Source organism: Orbicella franksi, chromosome 11 (genome assembly GCF_964199315.1).
Source record: "Orbicella franksi chromosome 11, jaOrbFran1.1, whole genome shotgun sequence".
Taxonomy (NCBI): Eukaryota; Metazoa; Cnidaria; class Anthozoa; order Scleractinia; family Merulinidae; genus Orbicella; species Orbicella franksi.
Genome location: NC_138155.1, coordinates 27,186,375 through 27,205,813, shown reverse-complemented (window position 1 = coordinate 27,205,813; position 19,439 = coordinate 27,186,375). Strand labels below are relative to the sequence as shown.

General features: G+C 40.6%; 1 protein-coding gene across 8 annotated transcripts in view; it reads left to right on the top strand.

Moving 5' to 3' along the window:
* LOC145502927 (hemicentin-1-like) overlaps positions 1–19,439 on the top strand; it is a 70,664-nt gene that overhangs the window by 39,539 nt on the left and 11,686 nt on the right. For 6 of the 8 annotated variants that reach the window (XM_081482335.1, XM_081482331.1, XM_081482337.1 and 3 more), the window contains 23 exons: positions 181–429; positions 508–753; positions 1,440–1,685; positions 2,621–2,866; positions 3,636–3,881; positions 4,417–4,662; positions 5,310–5,558; positions 6,294–6,539; positions 7,108–7,353; positions 8,161–8,406; positions 9,121–9,366; positions 10,392–10,637; positions 11,018–11,263; positions 11,533–11,778; positions 12,080–12,325; positions 12,781–13,026; positions 13,547–13,792; positions 14,122–14,367; positions 15,358–15,603; positions 15,786–16,028; positions 16,873–17,118; positions 17,913–18,158; positions 18,840–19,100. In XM_081482335.1, the coding sequence (XP_081338461.1) occupies positions 181–429; positions 508–753; positions 1,440–1,685; positions 2,621–2,866; positions 3,636–3,881; positions 4,417–4,662; positions 5,310–5,558; positions 6,294–6,539; positions 7,108–7,353; positions 8,161–8,406; positions 9,121–9,366; positions 10,392–10,637; positions 11,018–11,263; positions 11,533–11,778; positions 12,080–12,325; positions 12,781–13,026; positions 13,547–13,792; positions 14,122–14,367; positions 15,358–15,603; positions 15,786–16,028; positions 16,873–17,118; positions 17,913–18,158; positions 18,840–19,100 (5,676 nt within the window). The remainder of the gene's footprint in view (positions 1–180; positions 430–507; positions 754–1,439; positions 1,686–2,620; positions 2,867–3,635; positions 3,882–4,416; positions 4,663–5,309; positions 5,559–6,293; positions 6,540–7,107; positions 7,354–8,160; positions 8,407–9,120; positions 9,367–10,391; positions 10,638–11,017; positions 11,264–11,532; positions 11,779–12,079; positions 12,326–12,780; positions 13,027–13,546; positions 13,793–14,121; positions 14,368–15,357; positions 15,604–15,785; positions 16,029–16,872; positions 17,119–17,912; positions 18,159–18,839; positions 19,101–19,439) is intronic. The other 2 variants (XM_081482336.1, XM_081482339.1) reach the window with 2 other exon arrangements.

Genomic DNA, 19,439 nt, shown 5'->3' with positions numbered 1-19,439 from the left:
TACTCTTATCTATAATACTCTTCAACATTGTGGCTTGCGCCTATATGCTTCTCTTGGGCAACTTTTCTCAAAAGCCATTTACTTGTAAGCAATGGTCTCTTAGTAGATTGCTGCGGTTTGGCTAAATCCCTAGTTTATCAGTTTGCCTATACTATCATTACATATATTTATCTGTTGTAGTTTCCCCAAGTTTGACAACCAGGCCAAACGACCAGACTGTCCTTGAAGCTGCCAATGTCACGTTCCATTGCAACGCCATTGGGAACCCTGTGCCAAAGATAACCTGGATTAAAGATGGGGAGACTGTGGCTTCAGGAGATACTCTAAGCTTTATAAACACCAACAGGAATCAGTCTGGCAAATACTGGTGTTTAGCAGAGAATGGATTAAATTTGACTGCCAATGCTAGCGCTGATCTTGATGTGCAGTGTAAGTAACAAAGATCATAATCTTTAGTGGAAAATCAAATTCAGTGAGTTGAGTTGGCATCTTTAATTTTTACGACAGATTTCCCAAGTTTTTCAATTGTACCAGTTAACCAAACAGTTAAGGAGGCGGACACAGCAACATTCCACTGCACCGCCACTGGGAATCCAACCCCTAAGATAACTTGGCTTAAAGATGGGACGACTGTGGCTACAGGCAGTACACTTAGCTTTGAAGCCAACAGGACTCATTCAGGAAAATACTGGTGTTTAGCGGAGAATGGGTTGAAGACAGCAATCAATGCTAGTGCCTACCTTGATGTGCAGTGTAAGTATTCAATAGTCATCCTTGAGGTTATTTTATTACTTCAACATTTCCTCATTGGAAGATGAATTGGTGTATCATTATAAACAAACTGTTTGCGCGACATCAAAGGGGAAACAAAACATTTACGTGATTATCAGATTGCAGCTCGTGAAAGTGAGTTAACCGTCCCCACAAATTTGGGAAAACGTGACGTTTCTAGACTACGAGTAGTCCCTCTTTCGCGTAGTCCGTTGAGAGAGACCGTAAATAAATCGCGAGGAAAAAATGGCCGTGTGAAATCCTTGGGGGCGAGAAGCGCGCGAAAGGAGCAATCGCCCCCAGGATTTCGCGCGGCCATATTTTCTTTGCGTGTTATTGACCATCTCGCTCCATGCCAGCAAGAGAGGAACATCTCGTAGTCTATGAAGTTTCGAGTGTTAAACCTTCATAGCAGCAAAATGGAGCATATATATGTGACAATGTCTATGAAGCAATCAAAAATGTTTGTTGAATTGTTTGGAGAATCTTTAGATTTTCAGGCAGAGCAACGGGCTACCAAAACTGGCCATTATAATCTCGATAGCTTAACTTCTTGCCCCTTTCTCAGGTAGGTTTTGCTGGAACAATGATGCAATGAAAATAAATTGCTCGTGTGCCGTTTGCTAGCAACTTTATTTGACTGTAAGCTGTATTTTTGTTTGTTGTAGTTGCACCAAGTCTAACCACTCAGCTAAGCAACCTAACTATCGAAGAAGGCGACGAAGCCACATTGCAATGTGTTGCCACTGGTAACCCAACCCCAAAGATAACATGGATTGATAATGGGAAGACTGTGGCTACCGGAGAAACATTCAGCTTCAAAGCCAACAGGACCAACTCTGGAAAATACTTGTGTATAGCAGACAATGGATTCGATGCAACTGTTAATGCCAGCGCCTATCTTAACGTGTTGTGTAAGTCTGAAAACGTTATTACCGTAAACTTCCGAAAGGAACGACCCCCGTTACTTTCGGAAATGGCAGCATTCGAGGCTCGTTACTTTCGAGGGGTCATTACTTTCGAGGAGCAAAAACCGTAGGAAATTAGTACGTCTGAGCTCATTTACGAAATAAAACACGGACATTCGTAGAAACAGTACTTCAAACACTTTCGGCGGGCTTGCTACTTTCGGGGGGCCACTACTTTCGAAATTAATCAGTGGTCACAATTTCCTGACGTTTTTTTCGGGGGGTCGCTACTTTCGGACTTTTAGGGTAGTGCAGTGTGTCTTATTGGAGGATATCCAAATCAGGATCTTCTCCTGCTCCACACGTTGCTACAATGGTGGACAAAAGTCCATGGGACACGGATGTAATGCAACGACTTATCAGTGTTTTACAACTGAAGTTTTCAATAGGCACTGCTATCCTTTAAAAAATACGTTGCTGTTCCCCCTTCCCCACCCAATCGAATGTTTAAATTCAAGGAAAATTGCATGCACTAGTTAGTGTTCAACATTGCAAGTGGGGTGCGACGGGGGGGGGGGGAGGGGTGGGTGGGGCTTTGCAAGTGAAGTGGCGTTACCTCGAAACTGTTTGTTTGGCGAGTGTAAAAAGAACCACAAGTGCAAATTTGTCCCAAGACTTTTGTCCATTTTTTCCGGTTTTTATATTTACCAAAAAGAGGGAAATGAGAACTGAACATAATGAAGTATTGAAGAATTTATCTCGATTTGTAGTGGCTTCACTGTTTGTAAGAACTGTAACACTGTTATCAACAAAGGCTCATGTAAGAGCTTTCTTGGCAAAGAAAGTTAACAGATAAAGAGGATAGACAGGAATATGGCGGAAGGTGATTCAACAACTAAAGATCATCAACTAATGGAAACTTCAAATCTTATTTTTGTTAGTTCCACCAAGTTTCACAGCTAAAGCGGATAACAAGACGGTAAATGAATCTGATGAGGTGATATTTCACTGCACTGCTACTGGTAACCCTGTGCCAAAGATTACGTGGATGAAAGATGGTAGGACTGTGGCTGAAGACGGTACACTGAGATTTACAGCTCTGAGGAATGACTCTGGATTATATTCATGTTCAGTTGACAACGGATTAAATGTCACAATCAAAGCGAAAACATTCCTCAATGTACAGTGTAAGTAAGGTCACGGTATTTTTTCGATTGGCCCTCGGTCCTGACAAGCTGATCCAAATATTATCACGTGTTCTAATCCTAATCCAAGGGTGACATTTATATAAAAGTAAAAAAGAGCAAAAACCTCATATGATGCGTGACACTATAACGATAAACTAAATATGAGGCTGAAAAGGCTCATGAAAGTGTCAAATGATTGCGTTTCCTAGAGGTTTCAGGCTTAGCCTTTCTTCAGTAGCGAGTCACGCCGTACGAAAACCTAACCGGTATGCACGCACGGAAAGCGCGCCCATGAATACAGAGTAAACAAAGGCGTGCTGCGACATATGAAAATCATTGTTTTAGCGCGCGTATGTGTATATTTATGTATACTGTGCAGCTGGAAGAAAGACTGGCTGTGGATATCCACTGCTATCTGTTATGCTTATGCTTCTGTCGTGTGAGTAAAATAGCCTTAATAATATAACAAAGCTAGCAAAGCCGCGTTATCAAGCTTAGTATAGGTAGTCATTAGTCCTGGTCGCGCCATGGGGCGAATAAGGCCTTCAGTATGTACATACGCGTACATCGTAATCATGATCTAATTAAGAAGTCTGGAGAACACTCAAGAAGCTTTCGGCTGCGCTTCCAGCAACTTTAAACTTCTTTTGTGTTCTTCAAACTTCCTGCGTGCATCAAAGCTCGATGATGCACGCAAAATCATGAATCAACTGTGCTATGAGCATCTTCTCTTTGATAATTCTTAAACTAATTTACTTTTTAACTGCAGATCCCCCAAGTTTTACAATGGAACCGTCTGACCAGATCGTAAAGGAATCCGAGGACACTGTCTTTCTCTGCACTGCCACTGGAAACCCAGCTCCAAAGATAACTTGGTTGAAAGATGGCAAGACTGTGGCCGATGGAGACACTCTCAGCTTTTCAGCGAACAGAAGTCGTTCAGGAAAATACTGGTGTTTAGCAGAGAATGGACTGGGGCAAGCTATCAACACCAGTGCTTCTCTTGATGTGCAGTGTAAGTAGGAAAACAATGCAAATACGCTTAGAAGTCATTTTCGAACTTGCAGTTTGTTAGGAAAACTTGTTAGGGCCCTTTAGAAACCTCTCCTGATCGTTTACGGTGACGGTTTAAGGTAACGAATAAATGACATAGAAACAGAGTTGAAGGAGTCGTCAGTGCGGTCCGAGTACTTCTTAGGCTGTTTTCTCAATACGAAATTTTCCCTTGTTATCACAATGCACATGATTTTCGAAGAGGAAAATCATGTTTCTTCATTTCAATTTTTTATTCTATCGCACGAGAGAAAAAAAAAGTACACGGGCTACCCAAACCTAGTCGTATTAGTCGGATGGCTCTACCAAAAGCGCTTTATTAGCAGGTTTTCCTTTAGTTCAAAAGAAGGTGACCGTAATGATGAGGTCGTCCTTTTTGGTCTATCAAAATGTCCTGTTATTTCGATCATGAATGTATCGAATTTATTCTTTCAACTCAAGCTATTTGGAATGCCATATATACTCATGTCATTTATACTGTGTATTGCTGATTGTAGATCCACCTATGTTAACAAGTAAACCAGTCAATCAAACTCTAAGAGAGGACTCTGTGGTCGAATTCCATTGCTCTGCTATTGGTAACCCTGTGCCAGAAATAGCATGGATAAAAGATGGCCAGATTATGAAGAAAGGAGATACACTGAGCTTCACAGTACATAGGAATCAGTCTGGACAGTATTGGTGTTCTGCTGACAATGGATTCAATACTGTTGCCAACGCCAGTGCTTATCTTGATGTGTTGTGTAAGTATCGAGGCTATGTTTCGTTTTCCACTTGGTGAAAAAAGTAGAATTATACACTGGTTCCTACCACTCATCCTTAAACAAGAATCTTCTACTGCTATAGAAGGATGGAAAGTCGCACGTTTAAGGTGATTCCTCAGAATTACATCGCGCATCCCTACTGCGCACGATGTTCGTATCGTATCGTATGTTTGCGTCATTAGCGCGCGCTCATGAGCGCGTGCCCGTACACAACATAAGATTTCGGTGCCATACATGTGTGGGTTGTTGTTCCCAGGGTTTTTCTCCGGGTTCTCCGGTTTTCTCCTTTCACAAAAACCAACATCTCCAAATTCCAATTCGACCAGGATAGAGGACCTGCATGAAAACCAGTTAAGGCTGATGTGGCTTTCTCTCTAAATATTGAAATTTAGTTTTATTTTATTAATTTAAGACGATGACTTAATTGGCAGGTTAAATCGTTAAAAACGCGATACGATTGGCTGTTGCATTTCAATTCTTCAGGCAATTAAATTTTCGTATTATTTCAAGACAATGAGAACGCGATTTTTTTGTTTTACACTAATCCACTACCCGACCTATATTATCTAATGGTTATTATTTAATTTAATGATATCATTTACATATTTGTAAAAATTTATATCCAGTTCCACCAAGCTTAACAGTTCAACCAAGAGACCAGACCATCATTGAAGGTACCATGGCAACATTCTATTGCACCGCCACTGGAAACCCAACCCCCAAAATAACATGGATTAAAGATGGCAAGACTGTGGCGTCAGGAAGCGCAATGAGCTTTGATTCAACCAACAGGACTCATTCAGGAAAATACTGGTGTTTAGCAGAGAATGGACTGAATGTTACTGTCAACGCTAGTGCCTCTCTTGATGTGCAGTGTAAGTTGAAATAAGTGTCATTTGGTAGAATACCAGAACCAAGGTAGCCACCTCTAACCAATCACAACGCGTTTAACTACCACAACGAACCAATCAGCTCATGGAAAAACAATGCGACGGGAGGAAAAGGCGGGAAAATTAAAGAACCCGATTCACGATCGATTTTCTTTTTACACTTGACTGGCCGAGGAAAAACATATTCTCTATTATTGGTAACACCAGGACACATGAACATGAATCCATAACAAAGCTCAGAAACGCAATGTCAGGGGACTTTCGACGAATATCCAAAACGATTTTATTTTAACGCAAAAATTAAATTGTAGATGGGAGAAGTCAACGTCTGTCGTACTTTATCGTGCTATAACTGGGCGGATCTAGAAAGAGTTCAAAAGACGCTGAAACGTCAGTATTGTGCATCGTTCGTAACTCGAAAGAAATACATACTGTTTATAATAAACTGCGAGCAGTCTCTCTTTTGCTCGAAAATCCGTGGGAAAGAACGCATAACAAGTAAGCGTGTGAGCGTGACTGCCAGCATGACATGCTCGTCTTTTGACGCCCACAGTACTTTCGGCTCGCGGCTTCGTATGTCGTGCTTGCACGCATGCGACCGCTCAGTTATGTTGCGTTCTTCTTTACGTTCTTCCCCGCGGATTTTTTAGCGTAGTCTAACTTACGAATAGCGATTCTCGATAGATTTTATTTAATAATTTTCTAATACAACTGTTACAGTTTCACCAAGTATCAACGTAAGACCAACTGACAAGACTGTTACTGAGGGAGACGTTGCAGCCTTCCACTGCAACGCTACTGGTAACCCAAACCCAAAGATAACATGGCTTAAAGATGGGAAGACTGTGGTTACAGGAGAAACACTACGCTTTATAGCTAGAAGGAACCAATCAGGGAAATACTGGTGCTCAGCAGATAACGGATTCAATAATACAGTCAATGCTAGTGCTGATCTCGATGTGCAATGTAAGTATCAGACTCGGTTGTAACAGAATAAGGAACTTATTTACTTGGAGCTCATGACGTGTAAGGCTCATTAGCGACTTATTAAGGATTTTGGTGTTTTCAAACTAAATTCTCAAACTCATTTATAATTCATCAAGTTTAAACAAAGGAAATCATGAACGCGACAGTGTTTGGATGTCTCATCTTAATTAGCATAGATTTTTACGATTTTATTTCGCCCTTTTCTCGTTAGCTTTAGTTTCGATTGAGAAGATATATCAAACACACAAGACAGTGTTTGACCACATTTCCAAACACCTCGAGGTTCTTCCAAAATACTCCGATCCGCTGCGCGTCGTATTTTCAACTTTCTTCTCGATCTTTGGAAACGGGGTCAAAGACGGTCTTTCTTGTTTGATGGATTACTAATAATGGACATTTTCTCATACGCCCAGGTAAGTTATTGTAGTTGCAGACGATGAGGAGTTGAGAAAATAAGCATGCGAACATATTTCTAAACATCACGATTTAAGCAACTCAACAAAATGTTGTAATAAAATGCTCCTGAATTATGCATCTTTTATTTCAGTTCCACCGAGTTTTACAACTATACCCATTAACCAAACGGTTAACGAAGATGACCAAACCATATTCCATTGTGCTGCCACTGGGAACCCAACTCCAAGGATAACGTGGATAAAAGATGGGGAGACTGTGGGTGAAGGAGACCCACTGAGCTTCGATACCAAAAGGAATCATTCTGGAAAATACTGGTGTTCAGCAGAGAATGGATTGGGTCTAGCTATCAACACGAGTGCTTACCTCGATGTTCAATGTAAGTATGAAAGAAAAAGATAGCAAATACGTATAGTTTGCTAGAGAACTTGATATCTATTCAGTGGGTGGCTGAGGCAATCAATTTTCAATTGTGAACAACCTGGATTACCGTAAACTTCCGCTTATAAGCCTCCCATCATATCTACCTGTAAACCAAAAATACATTCGGTTATAAGCCCCCCCGGATATAAGTCCCCTCTAGTTTTCCTTGTTTTGAATTCGTTTTATTATGACGTTTTAAAGCTTCATTACCAGTAAATAAAAAAAAACCTATGTTTCTATCAACATGTGCAGCTATAGCTCGTTTCGGAACGTTTTTGTTTTATTCCGGTTATAAGCCCTCCTCGGACATAAGTCCCTCCGTTTAAAAGCCCATCTAAAAACCCTTACGAAGTTGTATCAGCCCAGTGGTTATAAGCGACAGTTTACGGTATGTTGTAGTAACTTCGGCCTCCATAACGCTTCTCTTATATGGCATCCATGAGGACACTGTCTTCAAATTTCCAACCAGAGTTTTCAAGGGACTATAGTACTATGATATACTAAGTCATTTTTCGAGATGTACAAGATAACCTTCAAATTCAGGGAAAGCTCAAAAGAATAGTACTTTACAACGGTGAACGACACCCGAAGGAATAACAAACTTAAAAGGAACAAGTATTGGGGATCGGAGAAGACTAAGATGAATTAATAAAAGACGAACTTAAAACGTTTGGGCTCAATTTTTCAATATGCGCGATAAGCGATATTCAATATGCTCTTTTCCTGAATCTATAAACGCATTTTAATTTGTGATTTGTTGCAGTTGCTCCTGGTCTCACCACGTTGCCAACCAATCAGACTGTACTTGAGGGTAACACGGCAACATTCATCTGCCATGCAGCTGGTAACCCTGCCCCAGCAATGACTTGGATCAAAGATGAACGAGTTGTGGGGATGGAAAAGACACTGACAATTGAAACGCGCAAGGAAAGTTCAGGAGAGTACCTGTGTGTTGCCGATAATGGGCTCAGTGGCACTGTCAACGCTAGTGCTTATCTTGATGTCCAGTGTAAGTATGAAAACTTATTATATGGCTAGTCTATGTGGGCAGACAAGATGAACTGAATCCTGCGCTGTGATTGGCTACCAGAGCGGGCAAGATGGCGTTATCTTACCCACTTGAGACTACCTGCTGTGTCCCCCAAGAAAATAGTGTTCTTTCACCATATAATAAGTCCTTTATTGACCAAGCTTGTTCGGTCAAGATGGCTGGGTATTGGCCTCCTTATTTTGCGTGCCAATATACAGCCATCTTGACCTCACGCTTGGTCAATAACCTATATATCTTGTGGAAAAACCGAAGTCTACCAGGCTACAGTTTGATGAGACTGAATCAAGAGTTTAAGCTGTGAGCGTAGCTGAGCGAGCATAGAGCTGTATGCTTTAAAGTAGCCATACTTATGATCTGTTTTTGTCATACTTTTTGCAAGCATGTACAAAATTTCCTTCAGGTGGTTAGTGACTGTAAGCTACTAGTTTATTAAGGTAGAAAATTAAAACACAATTGAGGTTATGATACACCAAACACGAAATAGTCTGCTAGCTCAGTGTCAGCTAGTGTCGAGCCACTCTTAGGTCCAAAACGACCTATATTTTACTGACTATGCACGTGACCAACCTGTGCGATCATCGTCTCTTGGATATAAAGTTTAATATATTATATGTCACCCCTCGGTGACATCGTTGTGATTTTTTTTTTCACTGCCCATTGTTGTATTTGTAGTTCCACCAAGTTTTGTTGACGTTCCACTTAACCAAATTGTTAGAGAGAACGATGAAACTTCATTTTACTGCTCTGCCACTGGCAACCCAACCCCGACGATAACTTGGCTATTAGATGGAATGACTGTGGCTTCAGGAAAAACGTTCAAGTTTGTAGCAAACAGGACTCAATCAGGACAATATTGGTGTTCAGTAGAGAATGGATTGAACGTGAGGATCAATGCCAGCGCTCAGCTTGATGTGCAGTGTAAGTTGAAAAACATGGTTTTTGCTGACAGGTTTCCCAACTGCATTTATTTGACTTGAACCTCATTACTGCGTATTCATAACAGTCCAAAATACGAGGGTTTGTATTGGAATTTAACGAATATGCTTCGGGAGCTAGTGCGATAAGTATATAATAGACTCTTCAGTGAATATTGCCATATGCATGGAAGCAATGTAAGACTGTTCTATTGAAGAAATCAATCGTATTTCTCCTCAAATGTGCTCGTTAAATTCCCACACATACCGTTATATTTTGACTATTACGCAGCGGGGTGGGGAATTCTCCCTATCTAGCTAGCTAGCTAAATGGGGCGGCTTCGCCCGAAAGGAGTACCTTTTTCAGGCTTCAGGTGTTTAAAAGGTATTCACAAGTTGAGATATATGAAAGGGTAGCGAAATCTGTCATTAAAGTCTGTGAACACGAACTTGATGATTATAAAATACCTTTTCTTTTTGGTTAACATCTCTTCTGTTTATGCTTGATGTTCTCCGGTAATTTTGTTCATCAAGATTTCACTTCATTTCAAGGGTTTAGAAAAGCGGTGCAGTCTTCTTAAGAAGGTATTCGAAAGGGGTACCTTTCTTTTTCAAACTCATTAATATTTCATCAAGTTTAAACAAAGGAAATCATGACCGTGACGGTGTTTGGATATCTGATCTTAATTAGCATAGATTTTCACGATTTTATTTCTCCGTTTTCTCCTTAGTTCTAGTTTCGATTGAGAAGATATATCAAACAGTCAAGACCGTGTTTGACCACATTTCCAAACACCTCGAAATTCATCAAAAATACTCCGCTACGCGTCGTATTTTCAACTCTCCTCTCGGTGTTTGGAAATGCGGTCAAACGCGGTCTTTCGTGTTTGATATATTACGTCAAAAGGGTAAAGCGTTGGACCTTGGGGCGGAGGGTCTCCGTATAAAACTTTGTAGAGTACACCCGGGGGTTTTAACCTGTACTATGATAATCCAAAGTATAACTTGGTTTTTACTCCTTGTTTGCAGATTCACCAAGTTTTATCCTCAAACCAACTAATGAGACTGTTACAGAGGGTGATTTAGCAATTTTCTCTTGCGATGCCACTGGTAACCCAGCCCCAAAGATAACATGGATTAAGGATGGGGAGGCTGTGGATGGAGGAGATACACTGAGCTTTGAAGCCTTCAGGAATCAGTCTGGAGAATACTGGTGTCTAGCGGAGAATGGGCTTAACGATCCAGTCAATACAAGTGCTTATCTTGATGTGCAGTGTAAGTATGCTTGGTGTTAACAGTCAGTTTTGATGTAAGCGCAATGAATTAACATAGTGTTAATTACTTTTCTTTTCTAGCAACGTTTTGTGCTCTGCAAGTCATTGTTCCCTGTAACTTATGACCTGCAACAATATAACTAATCTGTTGCAGTTTCTAGAGTATTCTTTCTTGAAAAGTTTTTTTTTTATAATTATTTACAATTTTAATTCAGTTGTAGAACAATTTTGTTTCATCGGATTCTCAAAAGGGGTGGTAAAACTACATCATATTCGCTTTATACACCTAGTTATCCTTCCCTCAGTCTCAGCTCTGCTGTTATCAGTGACCCGAACTTGTGTAGATTAATGAGTTGAATATTCTGCTCCCGCCTGTTACAGTTCCACCAAGTTTTACAACAACACCAATTGATCAGACTGTCCAGGAAGGCAGTGGGGCTACGTTCCACTGCCGTGCCACTGGAAACCCAACCCCAACAATAACATGGCTCAAAGATGGGAAGACTGTAGGTCAAGGAGACACTCTTAACATCAAAGTCAGCAGGAATCACACTGGGAAATATTGGTGCACAGCAGACAATGGTTTAGACGTGAATATCAACGCAAGTGCTTTGCTTGATGTACAGTGTAAGTTTATAAAAACCTATTTGGCTTACTATTTATTCTGTTGTAGATACTGAGTAGCTTAGCAGTGTGCGCTTGTTAACGGACTGGCGGCCGCTTCTTTGCGTTTTCGAAGTGTCTGTGAAGAGGATTTAGATAAAGGTTTGAACGACTATTCGGTCTCGATTTCTATCGCGTGATAGTCGACTCTCGAGCTCCTGATCTAAGTGTTTATTATAAAAACAGGTATTTTGCCAAGTTGTTTTTAACCAATATTTCTTTTCCTGCCATAGTTTCACCAAGTTTAATCACAAGACCAGCCAACAAAACTGTTGTTGAGGGTGACCAAACAACTTTCCATTGTGAGGCCACTGGGAACCCAACACCAACTATAAAGTGGATTAGAGATGGGAAGACTGTGGTTACAGGGGAAACACTGAGCTTTGAAACCAAGAGGAATGATTCTGGAAAATACTGGTGTTTAACTGACAATGGTCTTAATTCAACTGCCAATGCTAGTGCTTATCTTGATGTTCAATGTGAGTGTGAACTTTAATTTCTTTTTGTGCGGTTTCTTGGTTCCGCAACTGCAATTATTTTCTAAAATTTGAACTAACCATGTTCCTACTACAGTTGCAACCCGCTATTTAGAACTCTCAGGGGAAACAAGAAATAGTTCTAAATAGGGGAGTTTGAAATAGCCGATAGTAAATAACTGAAGGACAAATCCAAGGAAAATGGTTTTTGAGTTCGAAATAACGAGGAATTGGAAATTTATTTAGCTGAGTTCAAATTAGCGGGGTCCAATTGTATGAAGTTACAATTTATTATCTGTTACAGTTCCAGTGAGTTTTACGTCAACTCCAGTGGATCAAACTGTCACAGAAGGCGATGAAACCACATTTCATTGTACTGCCACTGGTAACCCAACCCCAGTAATAACATGGCTGAAAGATGGGAAGACTGTGGCTTCAGGAGAGAATTTAACGTTTACAGCCAATAGGAATCGTTCTGGTCAATACTTGTGCTCGGCAGAGAATGGACTGGGGGTGACCATCACTGCTACTGCTGACCTTGATGTGCAATGTAAGATTAAAAATTTCCCATTTGCTAACGGATTGTGAAACTATAGTACATAAGTTTAACAAATTGACGTTAGGTTTTCACGTGTTTGTCCTGTTGTTGATCATGAATTTCGTCTTAACATTGTCAAAGTACCTGTGGATCCACGAGGCGGTAGCCGATGAAACTTAGCCAATGAGCGCGTGAGAATTTTTGCAGTTATCGTAAAAAGACTTTTTGGGATTCCGGAAACGGCTACCGATAGGCCATATTCTTATTCTCGGTTTTGGACTGGAACTAGCTTGCAATAAAGACGCATGCGGGGGATATCATGAAAAAGAGATTAATGTCATTTACATTTGAAAAGACTCTCCGCATTAGCCCGAGTTACAAGATAGTTCTAGTACAATACCGAAAATACGAAAATCCATTCGCGTAAATTCTCACCTTAACGAAACCTTTTATTTGATCTGTTTTAGATGCACCAAGGTTATTCACAGTACCATCTAATATGACTGTCATTGAGGGAGCCATGGCTACGTTCCACTGCAATGCCACTGGCAACCCAACCGCAAGATATCGATGGATAAAAGATGGAAAGACTGTGGTTACAGGAAACACGCTAAGCTTTCAAACCAATAGGAATCATTCTGGAAGATACTGGTGTTTAGCAGAGAATGGTCTGGATGAAACAGTGAATGCAAGTGCTTATCTTAACGTGCAGTGTAAGTATGAATTAGATAAGATAAAATGAATTGAAGAAATTTGCTTTGGCTTCATAATGAAATTGTCATATGAAGGATCTTCCATAAATGAAAGGATGGGATTTTATCTTGAAAGGTTTTGCGTGCCATACAGAATATTTGTATAGTTCAGTAATTTCGGTTTATTTTTCAAGATAAAAAAGTAACGTAAGTTAGCTTAGGAAGAAGAACTCATGAAGTTACTATCGAGCAGAGTGTTGTAAGCCAAAACCACTGTGATCACCCTAGCCAATCACAAAGAACACGGACAATACAGTGAACCAATCAAAACTCAAAGTAATTTCGTGTAGCTGTCGCAAAGCGCGGGAAAACGAGTGCGTGTCAGTCACGATTGGTTTTGGTTTTACTTCTGATTGGATGAAAAAGTGGCGCGAGTTTTTTCAGCCAATCGCGTAGCGTGGTTGATGCAAAATCAATTACTTATCGACACTCAAATGGAAGCCGCTCTCCTGTAAAAATATGTTAATATCGTCTTTAACAGTTCCACTAAGTTTCATTACAACACCACGAGACCAGACTATTGAAGAAGGTGATGAAGGCACATTCCTCTGCAAGGCCACCGGCAACCCAGCCCCAAAGATAATGTGGCATAAAGATGGGAAGACTGTGGCTACGGGAGATACATTGAACTTCACAGTGAACAGGAATCAGTCTGGAAGATATTGGTGTTCAGCAGAGAATGGACTGGGTGTAAAACTCAAAGCAAGCGCTTTGCTTGATGTGCAGTGTAAGTTTTAAAATAGACGATGTTCTTCAAAATACAATAGTTTTTAATACTTCAAACAAAATTTCAGTCTTAACAGCGAGCAAGTACGATCCTGATTGTTCTGTAAGCATGACTGTTCAGTTACCAGGATAGTCAAAAGCCTTAATGTCTTTGGAGTTGGGACGGTTAATGATACCATTGAGTGTCATGCATTTTATTTATTTATTTTTTTTTGGGGGGGGGAGGGGGGTTGGGGGTAGGGGTATCGCGTGAACGTTTATTTCTTTTAAAAGCCTGAAAAACAAGTACGGTATAGTCTTGAGGAAAACAGCATCTGCTTTTTTTTGCAGTTTCGCCAAATTTTATCACAAGACCATTTAACAAGACTGTTATTGAGGGTGCCACAGTAACACTACTTTGTGAGGCCACTGGTAACCCAACTCCAAAGATAGCATGGATTAAAGATGGCAAGACTGTGGTATCAGGAGACAGACTGAACTTTGAAACCAACAGAACTCTTTCAGGAAAATACTGGTGCACAGCAGAGAATGGATTAAAACCAACTGTCAATGCTAGTGCAAATATAGACGTACAATGTAAGAATTGACTACATTCTTCGATGGAGACATGTTCTGGTTGAATATACCCCGCCCGTAATTCCAATCCTCCGTAGAGCAAAAAGATGGTGACCGGTACATTTACAGATAATTCTTAGTGCGCGAAAACTTTAACAACGCTCATAAGAACGTACAGAAAAGTTCTAAACTCTTCAAACCTAACATACACAATGTCGTTGGCATAGAGACAAACATTGCAAAATATGGCTCTCCTTGTACTTTATGGGCTGTGTAAGGCCGATTCGCATGGTACTGTGGTTAAACGTACAGCCGCCATCTTTTAAACTACGGTGGATTTTAATTGCTAAGTTTTGGCTCCCCAAGATGGCCTGAACATTTTTCAGTATTTTATAACATACAGCATATTTGCGAAACGGAGGTCTTCAGAACCATGCTTGTAGTCTCTTTCAAACAAGTACAGTAAATATATTGACACGTCAGACAGCAACAAAAACCTTCATTTGTACTCGTAGTTACGAAGTAACGAACATTTTGGAGCACTGACTGCCTGGAATAATCATAGGGGCTAGTGAAGCCAGGCTGTCAGAGATTCCAAACAGTGCCAAGTATTTACTGGAGATTTTAGAATGTGACAATACGAAAGTTAGAAGAAGATCTGTTAGCCACTGAGAATAAACGTCGAACTAATATATTATTTTAGCCGAAGTTTGTTATTCTTTTAAAAGCTGTATTAATTTATAGTACCATAGTAGTGTTTCTCAGTTTAAAGTTTTCGGAATGCTGTTTAATAAAACAGCTTTGCTTACTACTACTACTAATAATAATATTTAATATTTCTAAGGCGCAAATTAACATGTGAATATGATCAAATGCGCCTAACAAACCATATGAGTAATATAAATTAAACGATATGCTATGAATAGTGTGATTAATTTAAAACTAATTATTTACAAGGAAATTGGATGACATAAGGTGCTTGATATTAAAATCAGTTGTATCTTTTTATAGTTCCACCTAGCTTCACAACAAAGCCTGTTGACCAAACTGTAAATGAAGGCGATGAAACTAATTTACTCTGCACCGCGGATGGTAATCCTGTGCCGACCATAAAGTGGATCAAAGATGGGATGACTGTGGGTACAGGAGACATACTGACCTTAGAAACCAAAAGAAATCATTCTGGAAAATACTGGTGCACAGCAGAGAATGGCTTGGATGCGCAGATAAACGCTAGTGCTAAGCTTAATGTTCAGTGTAAGTACATCGAAGCCTATTATGGCACAAAGGGAGGTGTGGGCGCTCGGCCAGAATGCGGAAAAAGCTTTTTGGTTTGTAGGGCGACGCTTGCTACGCAATTTGATACGTGCAGTACTGTTCAAACTATATCCAGACAACGAAGGATATAATTTCGTGTCTTTTTTAATCTGTTTTCATAGATCCACCGAGCTGGATCATGAGGCCAACTAACCAGACTGTAATTGAGGCCGCTACGGTAACATTCCACTGCAGTGCCCTTGGTAATCCTGTGCCAAATATTGCATGGCTTAAAGATGGGAAGACTGTGGGTACAGGAAACACATTGAGCCTCAAAACGTCGAGGAATCAGTCTGGAGAGTATTGGTGTTCAGCTGAGAACGCACTTAAAACTGTCAACACAAGCGTCAATCTTGATGTGCAGTGTAAGTATGAAATATTCTGCAAACAAATTGCATTGACTTAGTATCTGCTGGTGCGCTGTACATGCTTGTAATGATGACCTCTTCGCCAGGATTGCCAACCTCGTACCCAGAGTCTTCGCTCCCCTTGACCAGCGCTCGAGAAACGAGCGACACTCAAAAGATCTGATTTGAAGTCCGAAAATATCGGACTTCCGGTTGAATTACGCATGCCTCAGTTGCTGCAAACAAGTGGCTCAGACGAGACGCTTGGTGTTTTACTTCCGCTCATTTCCATTGTTTTTAAAATCAATCAAAATTGAGCCCGTGACGGAGCTCTCGAGAATCGATCGTTTCGTCAAGTTTGCGCAGTAAGGAACGAAATAAAACCCCTTGGGCTTGATTGATAGTCACAGCGTTTGTCATTCGTTCGGATCAGGCGTTCTTTTTCTCACGCCGTGAGAAAAAGAAAAAAAAAACATGGCAATCATGCGTGCTATCGTTGAAAAAGGTTTATAGCTAATGAAATAAATAGGCAGGATGACCATACACATAGAGAATTCTTCAACTGAGTGTCGTAAAACCAAAACCAAAGTAATTACTCTAGCCAATCATATAGGACATGGACAATACAGTGAACCAATCAAAACTCGTAACTAACGCAATCATGTAGCTGACGCAAAGCACGGGAAAAAAATTGCGAGCGAGTCACAGTTGGTTTTGTTTTTACTTCTAATTGGATGAAAAAAAAGTGGCGTGAGTTTTTTTAAGCCAATCGTGTAGCGTAGTTGTTGTAAAACCGATCACTTTTCGACGCTAAAAAAACCGCTGTATATGTAATATAATCAGGTTGTTTTATCGTCTTCAGTTCCTCCAAGTTTTACAAGTAAACCAGGTAACCAGAGTGTAAAGGAGGACGACGAAACCACATTCCACTGCAAAGCCATTGGTAACCCTACCCCGACAATAACATGGCTTAAAGATGGGAAGACTGTGGCCTCGGGAGACCCTTTTAAGTTAACAGCAAACAGGAATCAATCTGGAAAATACTGGTGTTCAGCAGAGAATGGACTGGATGTCTATATCAATACCAGCGTTTACCTTGATGTGCAGTGTAAGTATGAATTAGTATCTGTGCAGTACTAATTACTTATTAACCTAGAGTGAGGTGTTTACGGAAAATCTCAAACCTCGGCCTAACCGTATTGACCAAACGATAGATAAGTTGTTTATTATATGGCTTTTTGCTTTGGCTTTGCAGGCCTCTAATCGGTCCGTGGGCATTACGGAAGAATAATGACCTATAGTTGGCCAATCCGAGCGCGTTATATCGGCTACAAACACAAGCCATATATTAAAGACAAATAATAGCTAATAGGCATCTTATACGGTCCTATATGTGGACATCGCCTCTCAGTGGGCATGTAGTTATGGCCCTATCCACACAAAAAGGCTACATAATATTCGGCTCACGGTCAATGTGTCAGGACCGATTAAAATTACTAAAAACCAATTACTTTACTCTCTGTTCTGAACTTACTCACTCAGTAAGTACTGGCAAATGGGATATTGTTGAAAAGGTAAAGGGATGTCCTGGCGAATGTTCTGTGAAGGACAGAGAAGTTTTTCTCGTCCGGATAGGCCCACATCAACCCGTTAAGCCTAGTTCACACTAGCGACATAATGACATAATAGCAATATAACAGCATGAACATAACGACATAAGGAAAAAAACTGATCTTTTCCTTGTCTTTATTTCGATGTTCACATCACCGACATGAGCGATTATGTCGTTTATGTCGTTATGTTGCTAGTGTGAACCAGTCCTTGAGCCTAATACGCGGTATTAACTCGATGAATCTTACCCAGCAGATACTAAGGTTAAAATACGTTTTTTATAAATTGTAGTTCCACCAAGTTGCTCGGTACGCTTGACCCACCAGACTGTTATTGAGGGAAACCTCGCAACATTCCACTGCGATGCCACAGGGAACCCAGCTCCAAAGATAACATGGATGAAAGATGGTATGACTGTGGGTCAAGGGGACACACTGAGCTTTGAGGCAAACAGAACTCAGTCTGGATATTACTGGTGCTCTGCACAAAATACGTTTAACACGACTGCTAATGCTAGCGGCTATCTGGATGTATACTGTAAGTGAATTCCTGTTTCTCGTTTGATGGTTTCTCTTAATGTAAATTGTAAAAATAACACTACTTTACATGTAGTTCAACGTGGGGAGCAGAGATGGCGCAGTGGTGAGGGCGCACGCCTCCCACCAATATGGCCCGGCTGCGATTCCGGCCCGGTGCCATATGTGGGTTGAGTTTGTTGTTTATTCTCGTCTAAATTTGCTCAAATGGTTTTTCTCTGTGTGCTCTCTATCCCTAAAAACCAACACCTCAAATTCCAATCCACCAGGATAGAGGACTCACTTGAAAACCAGCTAGGGCTGATGTGGCTTTCCCTCTTAATATTGTAATTTAGTTATTTATTTAGATTGTAAGCGACCAAAAAAAGCACCCAAAACGTAATTTAACGATTTCCTCCAGTTACGATTTACTAAAATCAAAACAATCAAAATAATTACCAGCAAAAACGCGAAGCAGATACACCTGACAGGCAACAAGCGCTGGAAAACATGCCTTTGACTAAGTTACCATTGGTATAGATTTGGTTTTGTATTTTGATTAGCTGAGTAGGGGGCGCGAGTTTTTGCAAATAGGTGCACGCGGCAAAGCGTAACTCAACAATCCCAGATAAGTTTCAATACTCGATTGAAAATTGTTTTAATGTAATAACTTTGTTTGATATATATTTTCGTTTTTTTTTAGTCAAACCAGAAAGAACGCACCTTTCAGTCGATGCAGATATCACCAGTGCTGTCAAATTTGATAGTTCCGTCAAATTTAACTGCACGGCAGATTCACGTCCAGCTGTCGACGAGTACAGATTTTACCGCGATCAGTCACTCCTTGGTAGCAACAACACTGGTATTTATCACCTTCAGCTTCAAAGAAGCGGTTCATATTCCTGTGTTGCCGTCAACAGTGCTGGGTCTGGACAGAAAGCCACACTCTATATCGCTGTCAAGGGTGAGACCTTTGTAATCGATTTTTATCAAATGCTTGTTTATGTTTTGACTACTTGCAATCTGGTCTTCCTCCGTAATAGGCCATTTTCGAGTTTCCTTTTTGCCTCTGTGTCAAAGCGAGTCTTTGTGCAAAACCATTCATATGAAAATGAGTTCCGCTCACAGGGTCATCTTCGTGCAAATCAAACTTGTTTTCATAAGAAAGGTTTGCACGAAGACTCGTTTTAAAACAGAGGCACAAGGTAACTCGGAAATGGCCTATTTAGGGAGTACTGGAAACTAAGGTTTAAGACGAGAAAGAACTGGGACGTAACAAAGGTGCGGCGCGCACAATTTCCCG